This window comes from Buteo buteo, chromosome 12 (assembly GCF_964188355.1).
Source record: "Buteo buteo chromosome 12, bButBut1.hap1.1, whole genome shotgun sequence".
NCBI lineage: Eukaryota > Metazoa > Chordata > Aves > Accipitriformes > Accipitridae > Buteo > Buteo buteo.
The window spans coordinates 12607606-12631507 of record NC_134182.1 but is presented as its reverse complement, the minus strand read 5'-3'; the positions used below and the strand labels follow the sequence as shown (position 1 = coordinate 12631507).

Sequence of the window (23902 nt, the reverse complement as noted above, 5' to 3'; positions counted from 1 at the left end):
CTGGAGGGAGTTGGCCTGGGGGGGGATCGCTGCTCAGGAACTACCTGGGCATCCATCAGCGAGTGGTGAGCAATTGCATTGCACATCACTTGTTTTGTGTATTCCGATCCTTTTATTAGTATTGGCATTTTATTATTGTTATTATTATCATTATTAGTTTATTCCTTTCTGTTCTATTAAACTGTGTTTATCTCAACTCACAAGTTTTACCTTTTTCCTTCTGATTCTCTCCCCATCCCACTGGCGGGGGGGGGGGGGGGGGGGGCAGGGGGGGGAAGTGAGTGAGAAGCTGCGTGGTGCTTAGTTGCTGGCTGGGGTTAAACCACAACAACTTTTTACTGACATAAAATGGTTGGACTCGATACAAACAAACTTATTCAAACGTTCTGAATGGCTGGCTCCAACACCTACCCTTCGTCCTCAGCACAAAGACTAATATTCAATGCACCTTTCAATGAAATACCCAGGTCCCAATTTTGAAATATGCTGCTGCAATGACAGTAATTGAGGCTTCTCTTCTCTCTCTTCTCCCTCCTCAAATTAAAAAAAAAATTCCACATCTCAGATCAAAAAGTTTTTCTATACATTGGGAGCAAATGGTAAAAATGACAGCAGAAAAATGCTGGGGGAACAAAAAAAAGAAAAAGAACAGACTTCAGAGTACTTCAATTAAAAACAGTACTTCACTGCAGAGCAGTTTCTCTGGAGAGCACCCGTAAAGGAGTTGAACAAGAGAGTTGTGAAAGAGACTGTGGAAATGGACTTCTTTTCAAATACAGCAAGTGTGCCACAAATGCAAGAAGATACTATGAATCTCAAAACTGCACTTTACAATTACATGATTAATGTGAATAATCCCAAGTCTGTAGGTAGCAATAGGCACTGTAAGCACTTTACACGCAACTTGTCATGATCTGTGGCTACAAGTGCCTTGGCTTACTCATGAAGCACTTGCCAGAAGTGATACAAATTACTCTTTCCTCAGACAAAAAGAAAACTAGGCAAAAACAAATTCATTCCAGCTACAAAAGTCTAGCACTCTCACAGAGTAAGAGCTTTGGTCAATACACTTCAAACATCAAATTCTCCCTATCCAACTAAATCTTCTGTACTTTGCTCAAAGAAAGCCTGCCTCAAAGCAAACCCAGTGAGTGACCAGACACTCAGATTTACCACATTGTTTTTGCAAAGTATCAGGAAAGGGTGGTAATGAGACTGGAAAAGGAGCAAGCCACATACTACGTTTCTTCCTTCATCATGGCAGCCACCCAAATAACCCTCAGCCTTCCTACAGTGATGCACAGCTACACCACTCATGGTTATGTGAACTCAGCTCTGCATTTTAGCTTTTAAAGTTTAGTAGGCTGTTAAAACATTTGCAAAGAATGTAAGCAAAGGGGATCGGGGGGAGGCATGTTCCAGTATTTTCTCCCTCTCAAATAGATGATGGACAAAAGTGTTTCTCCAGCCTGTAAAAATCTTCTCAAACTCCAGAAGCCCAAGGTAGGCATCAAACAATCTTTAAACACATCCAAGACAATACAATTACCTGGGCAAAGGCCTTGCTGTTGTCACATTCCCCTCCTATGTTACTAGGTTAGGAGACTGAAGTATTAGGTTTGATGATATAAATAGAAGTCTCAAAAAAAAAAAAAAATTTAATCAGTTTGTTTTCATGTAATCCACTACATGCAAGAGGCTTAAACAGACATTTATATTAACTGTACCTGCATCCAAAAGCATATTTACAAATGTAAACTGAAATTTATAGATCTTTCATGTTATATTAGTGTATACACAGGCTATGGTTATATGTATTTCCAAGTAAAGCTGTTGCTAGGAGGAACAACTGAATTTTATGCCAGAGACAAGCACAGGAAATAAAAATGGATTATGAAAGAAGAATGCATTTGGAAAGGAAATTGGCAGTTACCAGAGTTGGAGTTCTGCCAGGCCATCTATATATATTTATGCATATCAAAATAGACCAGGTTCGGGTACAAAACTCAAGAGGCCACCTTTCTAATGTAATGCCTTCACACATGCTGCAGAGTGGTACAGAACCCTTCTTGACAGACTCTAATGCTGCTGACCACCCACACTGTTGCTCTCTCCCAGGTCTCCCCAAATACACTCAAATACACCTCATGTTTCTACATGTCCCTGGGTCAGATTCATAATGGACTTTTTCTTTAGCTCTGCCCTGTCTACAATAATCTGAGCATCACTGCTCTTTCTTGAGAGTTTCTGTCAGGTTGATGCCCCTCCAGTCCTCCTTTTAGGAGGCTACGCCAACTCCTGTTTTACGTACAGAGTAGAAACTCTTAAAAACATAATACTTCAAGTTCTTTTACCACCTTGTCCTTTTTCCTAATATTAAGACTAAAACAGTTATCTGCATATGCCTTTTGGATCTAAAAGGCTATGATAAGCAAGGGGGATTAAACATCACCTAAAGGAAAGGATGCTGCTTCACACACTGTCTGCCACTGCCAGATTAACACGTTGCTCCAGAAGCAGAAATAAGAAAGCCTGGTTTCCCAAAAACTTGTTGTCTAACCTCCTTCTCTTCAATGGACTGGACAAGACGTGCCAGCACTGTGGCAAACCCCAAACCATCGATACAGTGGTTGGACATGCAGCAGATGCCAAGCAAGACATATGATGGCCAAATCTGCCTGCGCTACCCTCAGCTGAGGCAGTAACTTGGGTCTCTCTCTTTCCTCCATTCAGCTGCAAATTTTCACAAAACTCATGAGAACACCATTATGTCTGAAATCTCAGCCATCTGGTCAATCACGGACAGATTTGCAAGGAGGCAAATCAGAAGTATGGGAGAGGTGAGAGAAAAAAAAAAAGCTGTTAAACAAGTAGCTTAAACCCATCAGGAAACTATGCTTAAAACACTGTCATATTTATCTACATAGATAATAAAATACCCAAGTCACCAAATTGCATTAAAATAGTGTTCAATGGCCCACCCTAAACACCACACTCAAACATAACTGACACTTAAATTAACCAAAACCACATATTCTTAACATTAATGTTTTTTTCCCCAGACACTACAGACTTTCACAGAAACTGCATGTGCTTGTAACTTCGGGATGCTAGAAAACAAATGAAACTAAATTAAAAAAACTCGGACAAAATCCTCCTTTTTGCCACCAAAAAAACACACCCACGAGCACTCATGCCGTTATCGTCATGAATCAACTTTCCAGAACCTGCGTCCTCCCAAACAGCAGCAATGCTGGCCCTTGCTCTTAGAACACCATTTCTATTTTTAGTTCTACGTAACTGAGAAGCAGTAATAAAGCTATTAATCCTTCCTCTCCTCCTTAAATTACAAAACTGAAGTGAATCTCTAAGCTAGTTTAAACTATCAGACTCCTTAAATAGGGACAATTCCTTACCTTTTAGAACTATAAAGTTTAAACAAGAAGTTTTCAGATTATGTTGTATGACTCAAAAGAAATAACACCATTGACACTATCCTGCAAAGTCAGTATTTGTGAAAAGACATAATGAAGGTATTTAAGAAAAAACAAACAAACAAAACCCCCAGGCACTGCTGACAGTGTGTGTATTAAATCTTAAAGACTTTAATTTTCTACCTTCCAACAACACTAAAAGTCCCTTTCTTTACATAGAGGCAGGGAGATTGCAACTCTTCTACTCTTTTCTGCCCAGGAAACAGAATCACTGAGTTGTCCAATTCAGTTAGGATTCAAGTTTGGCTGTAAATGAAATTGTTCTGATTTTATTTCAGCTTGCACTAATGAAGCTGTTGACCCTCCTAGAGCCCTTTCTTAACTCTTCAATAGCTTTAAAACAACTGAGACAAAACCAGCAAGTGTGAAGTTGAACCACTGGTATTTTTAATATTATTCTCCATCTTGTTCTTTATGTATTTTATAACAGAATGTATAGATGTGGACTGAGCCAAAACTTTCCCTAAGCTCTCCACCATGATACTAATCTCCTTCCTAAACTGCTACTTTACTTAAATGTTCATTACTTTGGACTGTTCAAGTCTGAACAACAACTGTGTTTTGTTGGCTATTCATACAGCTTAAGTACTTTTGAAGTTCTTTACAGTTGTCTCTGTAGCTGACAAACTCAAACAGTACGCATACAAAACTTCAGAGGAACCCCACTGCTAAGCTTTCATCAAAATGAACACTGGTCTTTTTATTCCTTTATCAACCGTTTTCAGTTTATGATAACCCATTGTTCTCACCCTATGCTTAGTTTTCTTCTCTAAAGGAACTTTGCAGAAGGCACTTTTCCAGTCTCAACACTAACCAGTTAACAAAATAGTATGAAAAAGTGAAGAAGTCTACTTCATTGACATTTTATTCACATACTAGAGGCCCTATCCTGCACAGGACTGCTCTCTTGAATAGGGGCCATAAGCAGTAGTTCAACAGATACCTTAAAGTTGGTCACCAAAAGATGCAGTTCCTTCCTCTTTCCTTTTGCTATACGTACCCACCCTCTTCTTTCACCACTACCGCAAAATGAACTGGGTTAGGGATTGTGTTTTGTCAGTCACTCAGCAAAAAAAGGGGGTGGGTCGTTTTAGTGTGGATCAGGGCTGTGATCCAGATCACCACACAATCATTAAAATATTTGGCCAATAAAACTGAAGCAGCAGTGGTAGGATGAGTCTGAAAGGCTGGGACTGGCCTTCTACAGTGGCGCTCCCTGCTTGAAATGGTTGAGAGGGGAGAGAAAAAAAAAAAAAGAAAAAAGAAACCAGCCTCATATGCAGAATCCCTCACTGGTGTCACAGAGTATTTTTAGGAATGCAAACAGATCAGCCTTATTTATTTCAGTAACTGCATATACAAACGGCTGGACTATTATCTCAACTGTGGTGACTGCAACAGCAGTGCAATTACATGCCTACGCAATCCCACATTTGACATGTCATCTTAAGCATTAGAGTTTATATTCCACTATAATAAATGCAAGCAGATTACGTATCTTGGAGCTGTATTTTGGCTCAGTTCATGCTGGAAAGTTACACCACTAAGCTTATATTCCATAAAGGATTTACTAACTACCCTGTCTAATTAAGCTTGCGCAACTCTTCCATTTTTAAGATCCTGTTTTCAGTGGCTTAAAACCTTGTCAAACTAACCTTTGGCAAGACTTCTCTGTCCCTCACACACACACAACAGAGAAAGGGAAAGTGATATATTCTGTTCAACTGTTTGAGTTTCATTCTAAAAAAGTAATTTCCCAGTACAAAATGACAGAGAAAATAGGTTTTATCCACCTTAAATATCCAATTTTTTCTCCAGTTTTCTTGAAAAGCTCTAAAATTTCTATGCTTTAGAACAGTTACTTTAAATGAGAATGAGAAATTGCATCTCTGACAAAGGCGTCGTCTCCAGCATGTTCCAATACAGACAAAATCACACTGTCAAAGTGGAAAAAAATTTCTCCTTCATACACTCGGCAAAGAATTTGTGGACAAAGAATTTAACTACCTAAGATTTTGCTTCTCCAAATCAGAGCTGGACAAAAGCCTTCCTGTAATTATTTCACATGGTTCCTAAAAGCCTACCATCAAGAAAAAGAACAAGAAAAGTTACAGAGAATGGAGACACATCTCTGAGGTATTCTTAATCATATCCTTTCAGGCACTCAACTAGCAACAAACAGAGAAGATGATTATTGTTAATAGAAACACTAAAAACAAAGGCCCAGAAGAACTAGGAGGGAAGAAAACACACCCTAAAAATAGCAAACTCTGCCATAAGCAGGAATAGGACCCAGAATTCTCAAAACTTTGTCTTCCTTTGGCTGTTAGCAGATAAGCTAATTCAGAAGCATCCCACAGCCGTTCCTGGACTTAAAAATAATCACACCTTTCTGTATAGGTATTCCTCAATACTTTCATCTTTACTATCCTTAGGCAGATGTGACAGATTTGGTATGCTTGCAATAGTTTTTGTATTATCCAGAGTAGGTGAAACAGGAGCAGAGACTAACCCACTTTAAAAGAAAAAAAAAAAAAAAAAAGACATAAATAGCAACAAACAACAAAAATATCACTTAGCAAAAAATCAACAGTGTGTGCTTTTACTCCAAGTTTTGTGCCAGAAGGCAGTAGCTTTCTAAAAATAAAATTCAGAGAGCATTTCAATACCTAATCTTTTGGAATGATCCTTTATAGTTAAATGGTACAATAGGAAAATGAAAGATAAGCTTTACTGCTTTTTGACATGTTACTGACACTAGATGGACTATAAAAAAGTATGGTGAAGCCTGTAACTCATGCTCCAAAAAGGAGAGATGGGAATTTCCTGGTGTGATTTTACATATTATTAAAATAGGACAAGGGTCACTGTATAGAACTGTCTACAAACAGACACATCACTTGCACAAAGAAGTTGACAGTAAGTTCACTGTACTGCTTACCTCCTCTTATGCAAAGGCACAATGAGCCTTTGCTCTGAGGCCATGGTAAAAACAGCTCCAATGTCCCCAACTCATTCAACTCTGACCTTTTCTTATCAAGACAGCTCACAAATTACACATGAACTTCCTCTTACAAACAGTAAAATAAATTCAAAGATCCCTGCTTGATCTCAGCATAACCTACACATAAATCATACATATCAGAGAAAGCTGCATTTAAGCCAAGGATTACCTAGAAACTCAACACACAGCCACAGCATAAGCTAAAAGTTTCTGTGTGTTATGTTGCCATTCAAATCTACCGAGTCGCAACAGGTATTTTTGCACATTTAATGGAAACACAAAACAAGAACAATTTTGTTTCTTCATTTCATATTCTGCCTGACCTCAAAACCACAAGTTGCTTCCCCCACGACCCTCCCTGCCCAGTCCTTAGAGTAGTGACCACTCCCCAAAACAAAATATTGCCAGTTAAAAATCACACTGTAGGAACAGAGGAGGGTAGGAAACAATGGAAGGGTTAGAGGCACAGATAGGTCTCCTGAAATAACACTTCCTGCCTTATTTGGGGCAAAAATTTACTTTATCTCATCTGCTCTTCTCCAGCTTCTGCTGCACTTCCTGCCCGAGGAGAGGGGCCAACTTGTTGTTAGAAGCAGCACAGACAGTGCACTGTCTGCACCAAGGAAGTGTTCTTACAGCAACTCCACCTGTATCTTTTGCAGTTCTGGAAGACAAAAATATTCGCATTCTTAGCAGATTAGAGGACTTGAGGCTGTTGACTGATGAAATGGAAACAAAGAAGATTTTAGGTTAGAGGGGAAAAAAAGTATGACTGCTGAAAAAATAAGAGAGTGGTCACTACTTAATCATACATACACATCAACCAATAAATTTTAAATCATTTGAGGGGGCAGGAGAGGGGACACAACTAAAAATCCAAATCTCAATTTTACTCTGCTTGGCTGAATACCAAAGAAGGAGGAAAGGGAAATTCTCCTCACTTGACAAAACTTTGACAATTCTTACACTCTTTAAATGTCACCTTCCCAGTTGGCACAGAACAGTAACAGGCAATACCACAGGATTAGTTCACCTTTTATTAAGCCACTCACACCACTAAGACTTTTTTGTGTTTGGTAACAGAGGTGTATTACTCTTCCTTTCATCAGTCCACAGCCCACCAACCTGTCCAACATTATTGCAAGACTGCGTGTGTTGGCAAGAGGCCGAAATACAAGGTTTTACCGAGTTCTCCACTGCTGGAGTATGAAATACTCCAAGCACAACTCTCAAGGAAACCCCTTCCCAAGATGCACACAGCCCTGTTGACCACATGCAACACTTCTCTCCCTCTGGTGTTCTGACAGGCCGAAGAGCACTGACAGTTGCTGCAGACAGAGGACACACACGCTCCGTCAGCTCCTCCCTGTCCCCAGCCAGAGGTACAGGCTGGGCACACACCACCGCTCCCCTACAGTGGGACTGAGCTGTATGGAGCAGAGTGAAGCACAAGATTAGCATCATAAGTATCAGGACTGCATTGCTAACTGATTACTCTGCTGTCCTAGACTCCTAATTGCAATACTGCAACAACACTATCACAGACTAATGCTAGCTTCTGTATTTAGACAGCAGGAGAAATCAACAGAACAGTTTGTCTAAGTGTATTTAAGCAAAGCAAGCTTTTCTCTAGCAGTCCTATTTTTAGTGATATGATTTGATACAGGGATATTAAACTTCAGTCTGCAATAGTTACTTGCCCAAAGAGGTTCAAATCTAGAAGATGGTTGCTTTAAAACTAGTTTTGGAGGTAAGCAGGAGGTCATCAGAAACTCACCACCACAGATATGCTCCATCTCCCTCCCATTACATCCACTGCACTATTTAGCGGTTTCTGGTTTACTTGTATATTAAATGACAAATTATAGTGTAGGGAAAAAAAGGTACTTGCCAACAAAAGATCAAGCACTCTCGAGTTTGCTTTTTTTAGAATGTATCTTCCAACAAATGCAGGAAAATATTTAGAAGTGTTGTTCAAAGGTGCCTTTCAAATCACACTAATACGCAGATTCCGAGTGTCCTAACTGAACAGCTCCTACAACAAGAGCAATACATTTATACAAAAAGCCTTAAAAAAAGAAAAATGCTTAAAAGAATTATATAAAGGCCTTTCTTAAAGCATATAAAAATAACATTGCTAGACTATCTGAACATTCTTCATAAAAAGACACTCAGTTTTCCTTTTCATAAGAAACACTACAGAGTTCAAGAGAACATAGATATTTATCATACTCTGCCCTTTAAAAATCAAAGACAACCAATTATACCCAAGTTCTCTCTCATACTTGCATCTTAAGAATAAAAAGATTAGGGAAAGGAGAGTAACCTTTACAATTTCTCTTCCCGTTCCTTCCTTTATTTTGCTTGTCCGGTTATACGCTATCTCTTTACATAACATCAAGTGCATCTGCAAACAGAAACACCTATGTTTATCAAAAAGCACAGATTAGAGCTGCCGATATAGACACAGATAATGTAATTTCTGTAACAAATCCTCTAGGATCCTAGCACCAAAACACAGGTTTATGTAGGGCTGGGGAGGAGAAGGACAGGCCTAGTTCATGAGTTTTCCTCAGCTCTTCCAGCTTTATTCAATAAAATATACCAACAATTATGCAACAGCAGCAAAGCCCAAAAGGAAAACCTAGCACTCACCGTATTTTCTTCATTTGTTTTTGAGCTCTCTCCTACACTTTACATACAAACTTACAGAAGAAATAAAAGTCCACCCTGAATCTACTTTGTGGGCCGAGTTTAAGTCCCTAATTACAAATGGTTTATGTCACTTCCCACCCAACAGATGATCCAAGCTTGGAAGGGGAGAAAGTAAATAAATTAAAAAACTGAAACACACCTGAAGCAGAACACTACCTCCAATTAAAAGATAAGTAAACTTACTTAGCTGGTTATCCTCTCAATCAAGAAGAAAAACAAAAAACAACTCACCAACTGCTCTGCTACTCAAAAGAAAAGAAAAATCCTTAATCGTCTCAATGAACCCATATATACCCACTATCTTGTATTTACTTTTGCAAAGATGGAACATATTGAAGCCTATCTTTGACTCCATTTTTGGAATTGAAAACAGAAGAATTCTGGAGCATTGCCTCTTTCAGATGCACCACTGCAATTCTTAGACACCAACTCTAATAAAGTAGTATTTCAGTTCTGAATTAGTTATGTTATGCTCTACAAGAAGAGGAGAACTAGCGACAGTCTTTTATAAACCTATCAATCTGGAAAGAGACACATAAATTACTCTATGTATGTTGAAGCCAGAAAGATACCCTTTCCAGGTTTGTTCTGCATGTGGTGGTGAGCACTGATGAGGGTAAAGAAAGAACAAAGAAGTAGGCTATTCTTGCTATTTTGCAGCTTTCAGTATAAAACACGTTAATCATATAAAATAAAACATATTTAAACTGAGACTTCGTACAAGCATTTGATTAAAATCCTCCCCAAAACAAAAGCCATGCTTTAGAGTGAAAAGCAGAAAAAAGGGCCTCCTTACCCATACACCATCCCAGAAAACATTTCTGTGTAGCTGTTTATAAATGATACTTCAAACAAACATACTAAGATGTTTCAAGACTATAAAACAAATTATTTCAAATTGTCAAGATACATCAGCAACACCAATCAACAGATGCTTCAGGAAGACTCTAGGAAATGCAGATCATGCTTAGACCACTTTCCAAGCAATAGGCAAAAGAAACCACACAGTTCTGCAGTCAGCAGTAAAACTAACCCAAGGAAACTGCTTTTGAAAATTGACAACCATATCATCATGGGACAATGGCTTGAATTTTAACTAGCACATTCAATATACACAGCAAATCCCCGGGGTCATATGCCATATGACTTCAACATTACCATTACACCCATAAACTTTCCCATTTCCAATTAATAATACACACGACACCTTGAAAGTCAATCGTTCCTTCTGGAAGGCCTTTATGCTTTACGGCATAAAGCGGACTTTTTAAAACATACCTGCCACTGCAAATACTATGTGGACTTCTTTTAATGAGCAAATACAAACATACGAAAAGATTTTTAAAACAGCATATCTGGAAAAGCTTGAGCTGTACCAGGCAAGGCAATTTTGAAGCAGTGCAATGTTGCGACAGTTCTAGCCCGACAGACCAGAATCTAGCTTGCTGCTGCCACCATCTCCTTAAGAAGGACTGGAAGCTCACCTAGAGTATCCACAGAAACTTTGTGCATCTCGGAAAGGCGCACGACAGGGTACCAAAAGGAACATTATCACAGAGGCTTCAGCTCTTGTAGCCTAACAAAAAGAGCACTCCATCTGGGTCAACACTGACTTTCTGACTAATCAGGAGTCTGACCAGACTCCAGAGCTGTGTGCTGCCATTCCTTTTTTTCCTTGTTTACATGGACAAGACCTGCAGATGCAGCCTGGGCAGAAGAAAGGGAAAGAATTTTAGGAAGGCTGTTCATATTTTGCACTCAGTAGATTCATTTCCTCCCTTTCCAAGATCTAAGCACATACAAAGAATTGATGGCTGTTTTCTTGCACAAAGTGCAGTAGCCAGGATGAGAATCAGTACATTCGAAGACAAAACTGGAGCCTTCCTTTGTATTTCAGTTCAGTCCATCACCTCAATGGGCCTATAATTACTACCAAGCAAAAATAAGTTCAGTAATAACTGCAAAGCAAGCATGCAGAGGGGAAAAAACTACAGATTCTGTAATTAGCTCTGCTAATAGTAAACGAAGAGCCATACAATCAAGAAACATTGTGTATCACAATTTGTATGAAAGAGGTTCCCTCTGTTTCCCTCCATTCTGAAGCAGCAGCAAAGACAGTCACTGTTGCAAGGAACAGAAGACCTACTCTTCTAACATGAGCCTCACGTCAAACTTCTTAGCCTTGTGTCCTGATAGTTTTAAGGGGAGACAATTTAGAGATGCATAAAGAAAAGTTCAGCTCTATCAGCTACATGCCCAATACAAATCAACCCTCTTTTGAAAAGATGTACCTTTTTCATGTAACACTACAATAAAGTGAACGAGATACTTAGGAAAAATCGTAGTTCTGATTATACTAAGACAAAATATTGATTGAGAAACTCTTAACACACCATAAGTTTGTACCTATGATTTAAAAACGCGTTTCAGTACACTCAGCATCTCAATTCAGAAATACAATGCATCTGTGTAAGAAACCCGAAAAGAAAACATCCCCCACATCCACTGTATTTAGATATTCCCCTACATGTCCCCATACAAAACCATCTGTGTTTCAACACTTATTTACATCTTTGTATCTGTATATTTTAAATTAATAATACATTCTTACCTGTATATCCTGCCCACCAGCCCCAGGAAGCCACCATAGCTAAAAGCCACTTAAATAATACTCCTTCGATATACCAGAAGCTTTTACTATCCAACACTCGGAGAGGCTGCAGCATAATTAAATACAAGACGTAGGACGGAATAGCAACCAGGTTATTGGCGACCATAAAAGCGAACCTGAGGAGTGCTTTCAGACAGGTATAGCCCACCCGCTGGGCCTGCTCTAGAGTCACGGCCATTCTCTCCACAGCGGAGGGCGCGGGACCGTCCTACGGGGAGAGAAAAAACAAGGCACAGGTAGCGCTTTCCGAGCGGGGCGAGGCGAGGGAGCCCGCCCGCCCGCCGGCCCCAGAGCCGGCCCGCTCCCACAAGCTGCCCGCGCCTGCCTCCACCGTTAGCCACCGGGGAAGGAAGCTACCCCCGCTCCAAGGGAGCGCGAAGGGAGAGGCGCGACCCTCCCGCGGACGCCGCAGCGGACGCCGCCTCCCCTCCCCTCCGCGGGCGCCGGGGGACCCCAGCCCACAGCTCCCCTGACGGGGGAACACGCGCGCTCCCAGCCGGCCTCCATCTTCCCCCCTAAAAAGGTCGTGGCCGCTAACGCGGCTGCCGGCGGCCTCCCCCCCCCCCCGGCCCCGGAGCGGCTGACAGGAGCCGGGCCCCGCGGGCGGCGTTGAGGAGAGCGGGCGGCGGCGGGCCCGGCCGCGGGACTCACCTCCGGCAGGGCGGCGGAGCGGCGGCGGAAGCGGCGGCGGGGCTGGGGGAGCTGGGCCCGGCGGTGGCGGCAGTCCCGGCTGGCGGCGGCGGCGGCTGGCGGCGGCTCATGGACCCGGAGGTGGCTGGCCCGGCCGCGGCAGCTCTACTCCCCCTGCGGCTCCCTGCGGAGAGAGGGGGGCGGCGTGAGCGCGGGGGCCGGCGGGCGGGGAGGCGGGAGCGCCGGGCCGGGCGGGCAGGCGCAGACCGCGGGTTCACCTCAGTTCTCCCACGCCGGCGGCCGGGCCGGGCCGGGCCTGGCACCCCTTCCCTTTCCCTCCCCTCTCTGCCTGCTCGGCTCGGCGCTTCGCGGGCGGGACCGCGCCGAGCCCCGGTCCCGCAAGGACAGGCGGGTGCCGCGGGCGGGGGGGAGGACCCTGCACCTGTTGGGGGTGGGGGCCCAGCCCGGTCCGGTCCGGCCCGCGCAGAGTCCGTACCTCGGCACCGCCGGCTGCGTGTCCGCCGTGACCGCCCGCTCGCAGCCGAGGAGCGGGGCTGGCGCTGCAGCGAGCGCCGCCCCCCCCCCCCCCCCCCCCCACACACACACACACACACACACACACACACACACACACACGCGCCCCCCCCGCCTTGGCAACCGACTGCTTCAGTCCTCCTCCGCAGCTGTTTGGGTTAAAGTTGGGTAACGGGGGAAGGTGGAAGAGGGGACACGGGTCCCCTCAGCACGACCAGAACGACCCTTCTGGCCCGGACAGCAACAACACGTTTTGTTTCGTCGCTGCAGTCCTGAGCCCCTTTCACCTGCTTTTTATAGACCAACATTTCCAGCCTTTTCCTTCTCTCTCATCCTTCCCCTGCAGCCACAACCACCGTCTTCCACTTCAGAACCCCCCCTGTGGGGGTCTGCCATCTACAGTGACACTTGACCCCAGCCAGAAGCAGCCGAGGGGGGAGACTTCACAGCCCCCTCTAGACAACCTGCAGGCACCCCCACCAAACTGCTCCAGGGCGAGGAATTTCTGCCTTCTGCGTAACTGCATCATCCCTTGTGGCAATACAGGACTGCTGCCTCTCGTTCGTTCACTGTGGCTGTCAGACACAAGTCTGCTCCCGTCTTCTCTGCAACGCCTGTGGAGGCCTTGGAAGAGCACGGCCAGACCTCCTTCAGCCCTCTCCAGACTGACCGGGCCCAGTTTCCACAGCTTAGTTTAACTATTATAACACCTGCTCTAAGCAGGATGGCTTCTGCAAGTGATTTTAACGCTAGGTTCTTAAGGAAGAGAAGCAGATTTAAAAATCAACTACACTTTAGAAGGAGACATGCTAGAAGATCTTTTATGCTGAGGGGAAAAAAAAGGGGGGGGGGGGAATTTTCAAATTGCAATACTTAGAATGAAAACCTATCGCTTTCACATACAAACCATGCCACGCGTAAAGCTAGTCCACTGTTTCCTAGACAATGAGTCCTCAGAGATGACTGTACCATCAACAAAATTAAATCCCAATCTCCATTGCAGGAAGAAAACAAAGTTGTTATTGCAGATAAATTTCATCTGAGAATTTAAAAACATAAACAACTGTTTATGTTTTTAAATTGTTCACGTTCTATTTGAGCAAAACAAAACTGCTGACCTTCTTCACAAAAAGGATGTCTTACATAAGTGTTTCCAAGTCTATGTGTTTTTCTATGTTATTTTTATTACTAGGTTAAATCTGACAGTTGCACTCAGTAATCATTATGGAGTCAGCTTGAGCTGCTCTGAAGTGGTACCAGCTTCAGTGAGACTTGGGTTGTTTTTGTGTTTGGTTTTGGTTTTTTTGGTGTTTGTTTTTTTTTTAACCTCATGCAAACAACTCTGGGCATACACTTGAACTTACTCTCAGCAAAATTTTGCTCCAAAATCCTCAGGTAGGAAAAGGATAATTTTTAGGCCATAATTAAAGTTACATTTTAATTTTTACATCCCAACAGCAAAATGAAGCCTTGTTTATATATTATTCCAAGATAAAAACATGAATTATAATTAATTTTTATACAATTTGGTGTCTCGTAATAATTTTATTTGCACTGTACAATTTGGAATAATATTCTCAAATCTGATGCATCAAAATGAGGGACTGCAGAAATTATGTTAGACAACTAATGAATTAGGCAATTTATATTGCAAAAAGGAATTGTACATGGGGAAGCAGGCATACAAAGCATTCTTTGTCAGAGTGACTGCCTTAAAGCTTAGGAAGCTGTGGTTTAGCATTTTGCTGAATGAGCTAGTAGCAAAGACCCACCCCTGGTCTTCCTCATTTGCTGGTCTTCACATGGACAACCCAAGTCCTAGGAAGCATCCACAATGAAATACCCTTTACAGATCTTGAGATACCTGCTGTCATCTAGTCTGAGCCTGTGACAGGAAAAATCCTGTCTAATATAAACTAACACATACATGTATATATGTGCCATTACTGCAAACAAAAAGAATGAAACAACTAAGCAGTAGAAATTTTTTTCATTTGGTCAATAACTGTTAATGCTGAAGCTCAGAAGTTTCGCAACTGGTTTTTGGTTCCGATTTTTTTTTTTTTAATTCTGATTTCTGAAAACAATTCCTCAATCTCTGAGCTTCATAAGCTTTCATTATATATTGTCATTTTACTATCACAAATGCAAAAAAGACAAAAGATTAATATAAGCAACTCTCAATTTGTGGCCTTTTTAACCATTTCTCTGAAGTTTACGTACTTTTTGAGTGAATACCCCCCTGTGACTATGTCTTTTCAGCCTCGTGGAAATACTGACAGGGATGTCACTACTGATCATTGTAAAAATACATTTTAATGTCCTTATTAATTGGTAGATACAGATACTAACGTTGGTAATATTAGGTGATCAACTGATGTGAAGGATTGCTGGAGCAGATAATTAAATATTGGAGTTGTCTCCCACTCACCTCCAAAAAAACCTACAGACCAAAACCACAGAAAAAGGTTAGACTTATTCCTGCCTATAAGAAGGAAAAACATTTTATTACTGAGGTGGGGAGGTTACACAGTAATGAACAAACACATTGTTACATTCAGGTACTTTAAAAAGTTACCCTAAATAGCATATAGGTTACTGCAAGGGAGCTGCACAGTCTGGAAGATTCTTAATTCACACGGGCTGGATTTGATCACTGCATCTGGCTGCAAGATTCAAGTCAGGTTTTAGTAAAACTCCTTGAGAGACTTTTGAAGCAGATAACGTTTTTTGTCTCTGGGTACACTTCAAGAAGAGATTAGCCACTGTCATTCTCATACGCTACAGTTCAATGGCACATATTTGCATTCCAACTTGCTGTAACGTTAGAGCTGCCTGCAAGCATAGCTGTGAGGAGGGAATGCATTGCAGACATTCAAGTAGTCCGCGAGTCAGAGAGGCACGGAAAACCATAATGAAATCCAGGTTCAAAGCTGTAAACACCAAACCAACTAAAAGATTTGTTTCTGGAGTTCAGAAACAGCAAGTTTTGGAATGCTTTTGAACCTCTGTCTGGGTCAAAAATGGGGAAACAAAAAGCTGCTCATTTGTCCCAACCAGATTCCACAGTTCTCCCTGCTTGCTTTCCTTGTAGCAAACTGAAGTCACAGATGCCATATGGTTGTAGAAAAATGGATTAGGAGGATGCACTTGTGTGCTGATGACACTAAAACCAAAATGGCCTTTAAAAATCATAAAGGCCTGTCATACAGAGAACAAAGGCAAGAAAATAGCCTGAGAAATCTCAGAAATTCTACTGAGCAGAAAACTACTGTTTCCAACCTCTTGGAGCAACTTGCTACTCAGGAAATTGTATAAAATTTTATTTTAAAAAAATAGTATGACAGAAAAGATGAAAGTAGACAAAACTGCCATGAGGAACTACAAAGATGGGAGCATGTGCAGAGCACAAGCTGTTGGAAGATGCATAACATGAAATAGGGCATACTCATAAATCCATAAAGTATCTGAAGTGAGTTAAGTAGTTAGCATTGGATTTGGAAAAATAACAGTTTAAAGAAACACCAAGAAGAACTTAACAACTATGTTTTCTATAGACTGCCATAAAGAAAGAAGGGAAAAGAACTGATAAGAAAAAAAAACCCAAACAAAACAACAAACAAAAAGGAGGAAGTTGTGGGCAGTTAAAAAAAAAAAAAGGTATAATTAAATTTTAACTTCTGATTCTGAGCTGCTTTACAGACACAGGGCTCAGTCCCCTACCAAGCTCCCTTCCCTTGCCCCCACTCCTCAGATCCCACATGCAATATCCCTCAGCAAGATCAGCCAGCTGCAGACAAGTCAGCCTTGCCAGTTCCTACAGCTCTAGCATACAGATTTTTCATTTTTGCCCATTTTCTCTAATATTTTAAGCTCTTGGATGACAGCCTAAGTTTTTTCACATTAAAAAATTATAGGCCTCAGAGAAAACATGTCATAAGTGTGACCAAAAATTTCAGGCTCATGATAAATGCACGCTTCCCCCCCCCACTAGCTTGAGTTGACATCAGACCTCAGACAGTGTTAGTTCTAGCAAGACTGCAGGATGCCAAGTTAATGCCTTGAGTTGTTTTAGGGTAATTTTTTTCCTGGGAGAAGCTGGCAAAGAAGATTTCCCAGTTTTAAACAAACAATTTCTATAAACACAAAACCAAAGAAACCAAAAAGTTATTGCTAAGGTAAAAGAGACTAAACAATCAGAAGGTATTTCTTTTGAGTAAATAAAAACAGCATTGAAGTAGCAGTGTCATGTTGTTTGACCCCAAATCTCTTTTTTTTTTTTAATCAGGAATCACTAAATATTATGCAAGTTGGTTTGTTACATAGTTGTTTGAGTTAAACTTCATTCCAAAATTTTTGTAAGCCTAAATGAGACCAAGTAAACATTTTATAACCAGGTATTATTGCACTTGTAATTTTGCTCAAGGGAGTTTTATATAGTTAGACACTGACAGAAGAACAAACTCTGACTCCAGTGAGGAAGCATCCCCTCACCTTCCACTCCAGTGCAATGCTTGAAATTCTGTCCACCAAAGTAAAAATCAAAATTCGACACACAGCTTCTGGGGAGAACAAGCTGAGCCGTAGCCAAGGAGGCTACATGACATGGAATACACAGGTACACTAAATCAAGTATGAGTACACATTATCAAGTGTGCTACTGGGGAAGAGAGAAGACTACTTGCATCTAATGGTGGGTCTGCCTACAGTCCCATCACTCCGCCTAGTTAAGTCCTGCAGCAAAATGGATCTTTATACAGCAAGAAACCTCAAGAACATGTGTACTGCACTCTCCCTGCTCTGTAGTTTAGATTGAGCTCATCTGTTGGATTACTGCTGCTCAATTTAATTGGCCAACATAGTTGGGTGCTTTCTACAGCAATGTATTTTTGTCCTGTTTGATAGCTAATTCTTATTTATCATGTGTTTTCCAATGGTTTCCTGAGGCCAAGACAGTGTCAAAATAGATTTGCTGGGTATGCACACATATAAAGGGTTCAGTTCATAAACTTTTTCAGGTGGAGGTTATATTCTAAAATTTAGAAGTACTCTGTTATTTATGATTCATCAAGGATTTAACTATTTTTAGACACATAGTATGTATTTTATGTAGCATAAAAGCCATGTGATAACCAGTATCTGTACTACTTTCACCACAAAGAATCTAAAGAAACTCTAAACATAAGCTACAGAGGCAGACAAAGCCATATGATGCCTCAGTCGAGACCATCGTGATGTCCCAAAAGAAATTGGGTAGATTCATGTCTGAATGTACTTACTCTTTCTACAGCATAGCAAGACCAAGTCAAGGAATTGTGGAGCTGGCTAAGAATAGGACACTCAATCTTTGTTAATGACCTTCACCATTTGTATGAAAGGTGAAAAAACAGAATACATCACATTTGAACAATTTGCCAAAACTAGTAGAAGGTGAGGTAGATATAACCATCTCTCCCTTTCTTCTATGAGCTATATGCAAATTTCCTAATTTTCCACTTAGGCAGAGCTTGTTAGCCTTTACAACAAGGCCGCTCTTGGATTTTCCATCTCAATATGGTTTACCTTAAATGTATACATCATCTTTATAATTTTTTTGGTTGCTTTTGGTCTAGCATATCAGGAATATAAGGCCTCTTGTTGCAGCTACATGTTCTGTAACTCATACACAGATCCAGTAGGATTACTTGTATTTCACAGTTGTCCAAATCAATACCACCTTCAAAAATGGAGAGGTTAGCTCTCAAAAAAAAAATTATGTTTTAAACAGCTAAACCTGTCAAAAGATATTTCAATGTCCTTAAAGATGCAGAAGTTAACTTGAGAGACAATGCCTTGAGTCTCAGATTTGTAACTTTTTGTTTGTTTCAACAAAATACACATTTTGATGTGACTCTCAACATTGCAGTAACCCAATATATACATGTCCCAACAGGAAAAAAAATGTTCCTGCTATTACAATGCCATTTCATACCATACTAAACTTTCCCATACCAACACCCGTAACTGTGAGCTGAATAATTCAGATGTTTTGAGGTGTTTAATTTCTCATTAAAACTAAACTGATTACTTTGACAGAGACCACTTACTAAAGATAGATAACAGATACACAACAATGCAACCAGATGGTCAGCGAGCAGCACTTTCATTTGTTACTGCATGTAACGTGTTTCTGCCATACTGTGTGCGTCAATCAATGGGCTGCTTAAGTAGAGCACAACAAAGCTGGGTTCTCATCTCAGTTACATGGGTGTTTTTCACCTGTTGACACTACTATCATGAAAGGTAAGTTTGAGCTGAGGGTTTGGTTTTGGTTTGTCTGGGGCTTATTTGTTTTTTGTTGTTTTGTTTTTTTTTTTTAAAAGAAGAGAGCTCTAGAGTTACTCTAACTACTCATTGAATCTTTAACCTCTGTATTAGCTTAGTTATGAAATTTTTTATCTATGACATTGATTTAGTTCAATCATATCTACAGAATCATGTTACTTCAGGCAAAGATGATATGCTGATTTTATATAAGCTTGCACTTTGCAAGATTTTTATAAGCCCATAAAGTTTGCATATGGAAGCATGGTACAAACACAAAGATGAAGCCAACCCGTCTTTAGGCAGATGGTACTTGTAACATTTTCTAGCTATCACACTGTTTTGCAATTAGCCATTTTAAAGAAAGAATGTAGCAAAAATGGGGACTTGACTGTACTGAATAAATCTCTAATATTTTTCTCCATCTGTACTGGCAAATTAAGCACTACACTGCATGGTCCCAATCATAAAGATCACATGCTGTGAGGTCAATCATCAGATGAAGCTCCTATTTTCTTCAAACTCGTTCAAGTTCATTTCAATATTTACCAGACTGACTGACTTGGGTTTTGGTAAACTCTTATCAACATCAAGTCAATGTTTGTAGATCAAACTGCAAATACAAGACAACTAAATAAATACTTATTGCTGTTAAGATGATTCTTACACTTATATCCTTAGTGAATACCTTGTTATAAAATTCAGACTACTTTACCCTTCTCATGTTTGTTGGATTCTGTATCATTACAAGCTAAAATTAATATTGATGTTTCAGAAAAGTGGTGTTTTCTCTAGTTGAAAAAAGAAAGTAAAGAGTCCAATGTAACAACAACAGCCACCTTTATGAGGGAGTCTATTTGTCCGTGTGCTGAATTCCAGTGACTTCAAACAGCACTGTGCAAAGTGCAAAGATTCATCCCATTTCAGCTGACTGAAGAACTGGGGACAAACTAATCAGGTCTGATCCAAGGTCCACTGAGCATTTCTAGGAAGTAGGTATTGTAAAATAAATACCATCACTGAAATTTGATTGGAACGAAGGTCTAATTAAAAAAACCCTAAAACCCCCAAAACCCCACACTTCATCCTCCCTCCTCCAATTTAGCACAGCATGCAGCCTCCTTGTCTTATGATGCCGTATGCAGCTTTGCAACTCTTTCACTTAGGTTCCTCAAGTCTATGTTTAACGTGGTTACTGAAAGACAGTAATGATGAGTATGTCCATGCTGCAGGCTAGTTATGCAGTTTTTGCATAAGTAGTCTGAAGAAATAGCACAGCACTGGGAAATCCAAAAGGAGAAGCCATGTCGTAATTTGCAATTAAGCTACATTCACCAACATCCTCTGCAGTCTCACTACCTGCTTGTTTCATGGCTGAAAACAATACTGCCATCTCTGCTGAATTTAGTAGAATACTGTTGTCTGTTGTTAACAGCAATTAATTTATTTCCTTGGGAAAAGTTCAGTTAAAGCTATGGTTGACATTGGTTAATCGGTAATCATTAAGTTAGATAATGCTATTAGACATTAAAAGGTAGCCTGCTTTTTTTTTTTTTTCCCTCCAGAGTTAAAGATGTAGGAGGAGGTTTAATTCCTTACACATCTTAGCTGTAGTTTCACATTAAGTTTATGATCCTAAGCCAGGGACAGTCCCAACGTGCATTGGAGGGAGAGGAAGGGAGGAGGCTACATTACAGCTGCCATGTCATATGACTGGCATCAACAAGGCCCCTTCCCATCCTCCCCACAGCAAATCCAAGCTAGGCCACTTTATCCCCTTTTATACTAGCCAGCAGCAAAGACTTAAGCAACAGTCATCATCAGTTGAAGAGGGATGATGATGAGAGAGATGAAATTAACACTAGAGAGATGAAATTTATGCTTTTATGTACTTCTTACCACAGACATACAAGACCAGTTTCCTTAAGTCTGTGTCACAGCACAGATATGTTTGTAAGGGACAAATACTCCATATTTTCATGCCACAGAGTCAAGTGCTGCCCAAAAGCTCTGCAGGTTGGCAGGTGCAGTAAGTGCTGGAAATTGTTCTTCCTAAAATACCACAATTGTTTATCATTAGTGCTATTGATGCATTTCAACTTAATAAAATGTTATAAAAGCCATTACACCATTGTTAACTGCGGCTAAGAAAAGCAATCCTAGTGGCATGGATGAATGCTGCCAGACCACGAGGGATTATACAGCTTGATTTGCTCAGCCTAAGTCTCATAACAAAAGGCAAAGGGAAACAAAACTAAGGTTTCAAAATGATCAAGACATAACTGTAATGCTACTTTTGCTTATATTTACTGATCTACTGTGACTTTAGGAAAAAAATTATTAAAGAACATAAAACCACAACAAATTCCCTTTACTACACAGAAGTGATGCAAGGGGAAAAGAAAAAAACCCATTCAAAGATCTGCTAAACTATTATACCTTTCCCCCCCTTGTATACAAATAGTCTGCCCTCAATAGTCCCAGTTTCACTGAGCTCCTTTGGACACACATACACCCTTGTTGATCCTACTTGGCCCAGGCTGTGGCTGATCCAACCTACCAGTGTTTCATGCCTAGTGCCTCACACTGTCTCAAATATAACAGTTTCTTTCACTGAAGTCCCAGCTTTCACCTCTTCCTGCTCTACAGCCCCAAGGGTTTGAATGCAAGCTGGCGTCAAAAGAGCCCAGAGCAGGAGGAGGCAGAAGAGCACAACCTGGTCTGACGGCATATATGAGTCGGATATAGTTCCTGCAGCACACTTACCCCAGGACACTCACCATGATGTTCGGGTGGGGATGCATCCCCAGCTTTGAGGGTTAAAAAATGGTAGTTAAATGAAGTTGTGAGGTTGATAAGTGAAGTCTGCTTATTGGTATAACTCAGGTCTTTTCACTTGCTTCCACTGATAATCATCAAGACTGACAGACAGCAGTGAAAGTCACTATAATTAGATTGGGGGGCAGGCAGAAGAAGAGGAAAAGAGGAAACAGGCTGATGTGTTGAGGTTCTGAAAAATTATCAAACAAGAAGTGCCTTGTGTTAATGCTGAGTGGTAAAACAATACATCACAGCAAATTCAGTATCATAGAACCATAACTGCTTATCACACTAAGCTGTGAGAACTTTGTGCTGACTTAATTGAGGTCAAGATTTAATTGCATATCTTTTAGATAACATTTCTAAATGGCAGCATCTGTCTCAAGAGAAGACATTAATTCAATCCTCTTAGGCCAAAAAATTACAGAGAAGCAGAAAGTTCCAGTCAGAGCAAGAATATAAAAAGAGTAAAAGGTTACCTTGTCATAAAATGCATCTTGATTGGCAAACTGTAAGTAAGGATCAAACCAGTAACATAGTGGAGAAATAGCATCCTCTTTTCCATTGTTAATACTCAGTGATGACTGGAGTTAGACCCTTATTAAAGCAAAGCTACTAAAGATAAACACAAAAATAAAATCCAGCAGTTGAAGAACAAATTGTATTGGATTTGTTACAGCTTGTCAAGCTTGGATTGTCAAGCTTGAGTGGTGAAGAAACAGGACATACTAGGGGGCAGTACTTTAATTCTAGACTATCTTGGTTCCTGAGATTACCAGCTGACAGCTTAGTAGGGAGCAACCCCTAGCTAGAGCAATGTCTTGGACATGGGAATCTGCAGGAGGATCTACCATGCCCAGGTATAAACCAGTTTTTTTTCCTGAAGGCAGAGAGGAGCAGAAGCAGAGGCTCAACACCTTCTAGTCCTACATCAGCTATTGCTCTCTTACACTGGGTTGGAGGCCAGTAATTTGGAATATGCAAATTACATTGCACAATCCACTCCCTACAACATATACTCTTATTGTGGTAACTTCCATCTCCGAGTGGAGGTAGTATAGTTGTTGTTACATACCTTAAATATTGATCATCTCTCCCCTAAGGACAGGGTACACATTACAAACAAACAAAGAAAAACCCCAATATAACAGCAGTTATTAGATATGGCCACAAAGCCATTCCCTGGGCTTCACTCTCATAGATGGCAGAGGCAGTATCTATGGCTGCAAGCAAGCCTAAGTTATGCGAGTCCCCATCTATAGCAGAAAGGCTCACATTCCAGGTGAGGAAATGCACTTAGATCTCTGCTATTCATTATGCTGCCAACCACATTAACACTTGCTCCTGGCCACTAAATTTTCCCAGTGAGATGTATGCAAGGAAGAAAGCAGCCCTAACACAGCCTGGTCAGGCAGAGGGTGTTGCTCACTGTAAAGCAGCAAGTGTGATCCCTACTGTCACCCCAACATACACACACTATTTCCTAGCTCCCTCTGCTCTTCCTTCTCTCTGACATAAATTCCCAAGTCTCACAACTTTTGCAAAGATAATTTAAGAGAATGACAAATAGAATGACTAGGTATATTTGGAAGGACTGGGTGCAAACACTGTTGTACAGGATGACCTGTTAGAAGCTATATGTTATGTCTTGAGGAGATGGATGAAAAAAGATAAAAAGTGACTTGAAATCCTATAGTCCAGAGATCAGCACCTGCCAAAACGTCACAGTCT

At 40.9% G+C, this 23902-nt stretch overlaps 1 protein-coding gene across 3 annotated transcripts in view; it reads right to left on the bottom strand.

The window, feature by feature from the left end:
* The window catches only part of LPGAT1 (lysophosphatidylglycerol acyltransferase 1), a 67311-nt gene extending 54280 nt beyond the window's left edge, over positions 1 to 13031 (bottom strand). Inside the window, exons 1-3 of one of the 3 annotated variants that reach the window (XM_075042726.1) lie at positions 13011 to 13031; positions 12536 to 12698; positions 11825 to 12092 (exon numbers count right to left, since the gene is read on the bottom strand). In XM_075042726.1, coding sequence (XP_074898827.1) covers positions 11825 to 12062 — 238 coding nt within the window. In that variant the 5' untranslated portion in view covers positions 12063 to 12092; positions 12536 to 12698; positions 13011 to 13031. Of the gene's footprint in view, positions 1 to 10697; positions 10921 to 11824; positions 12093 to 12535; positions 12699 to 12956 lie in introns of those variants that run through there. The other 2 variants (XM_075042725.1, XM_075042727.1) reach the window with 2 other exon arrangements.
* Positions 13032 to 23902: the final 10871 nt, after the last annotated feature.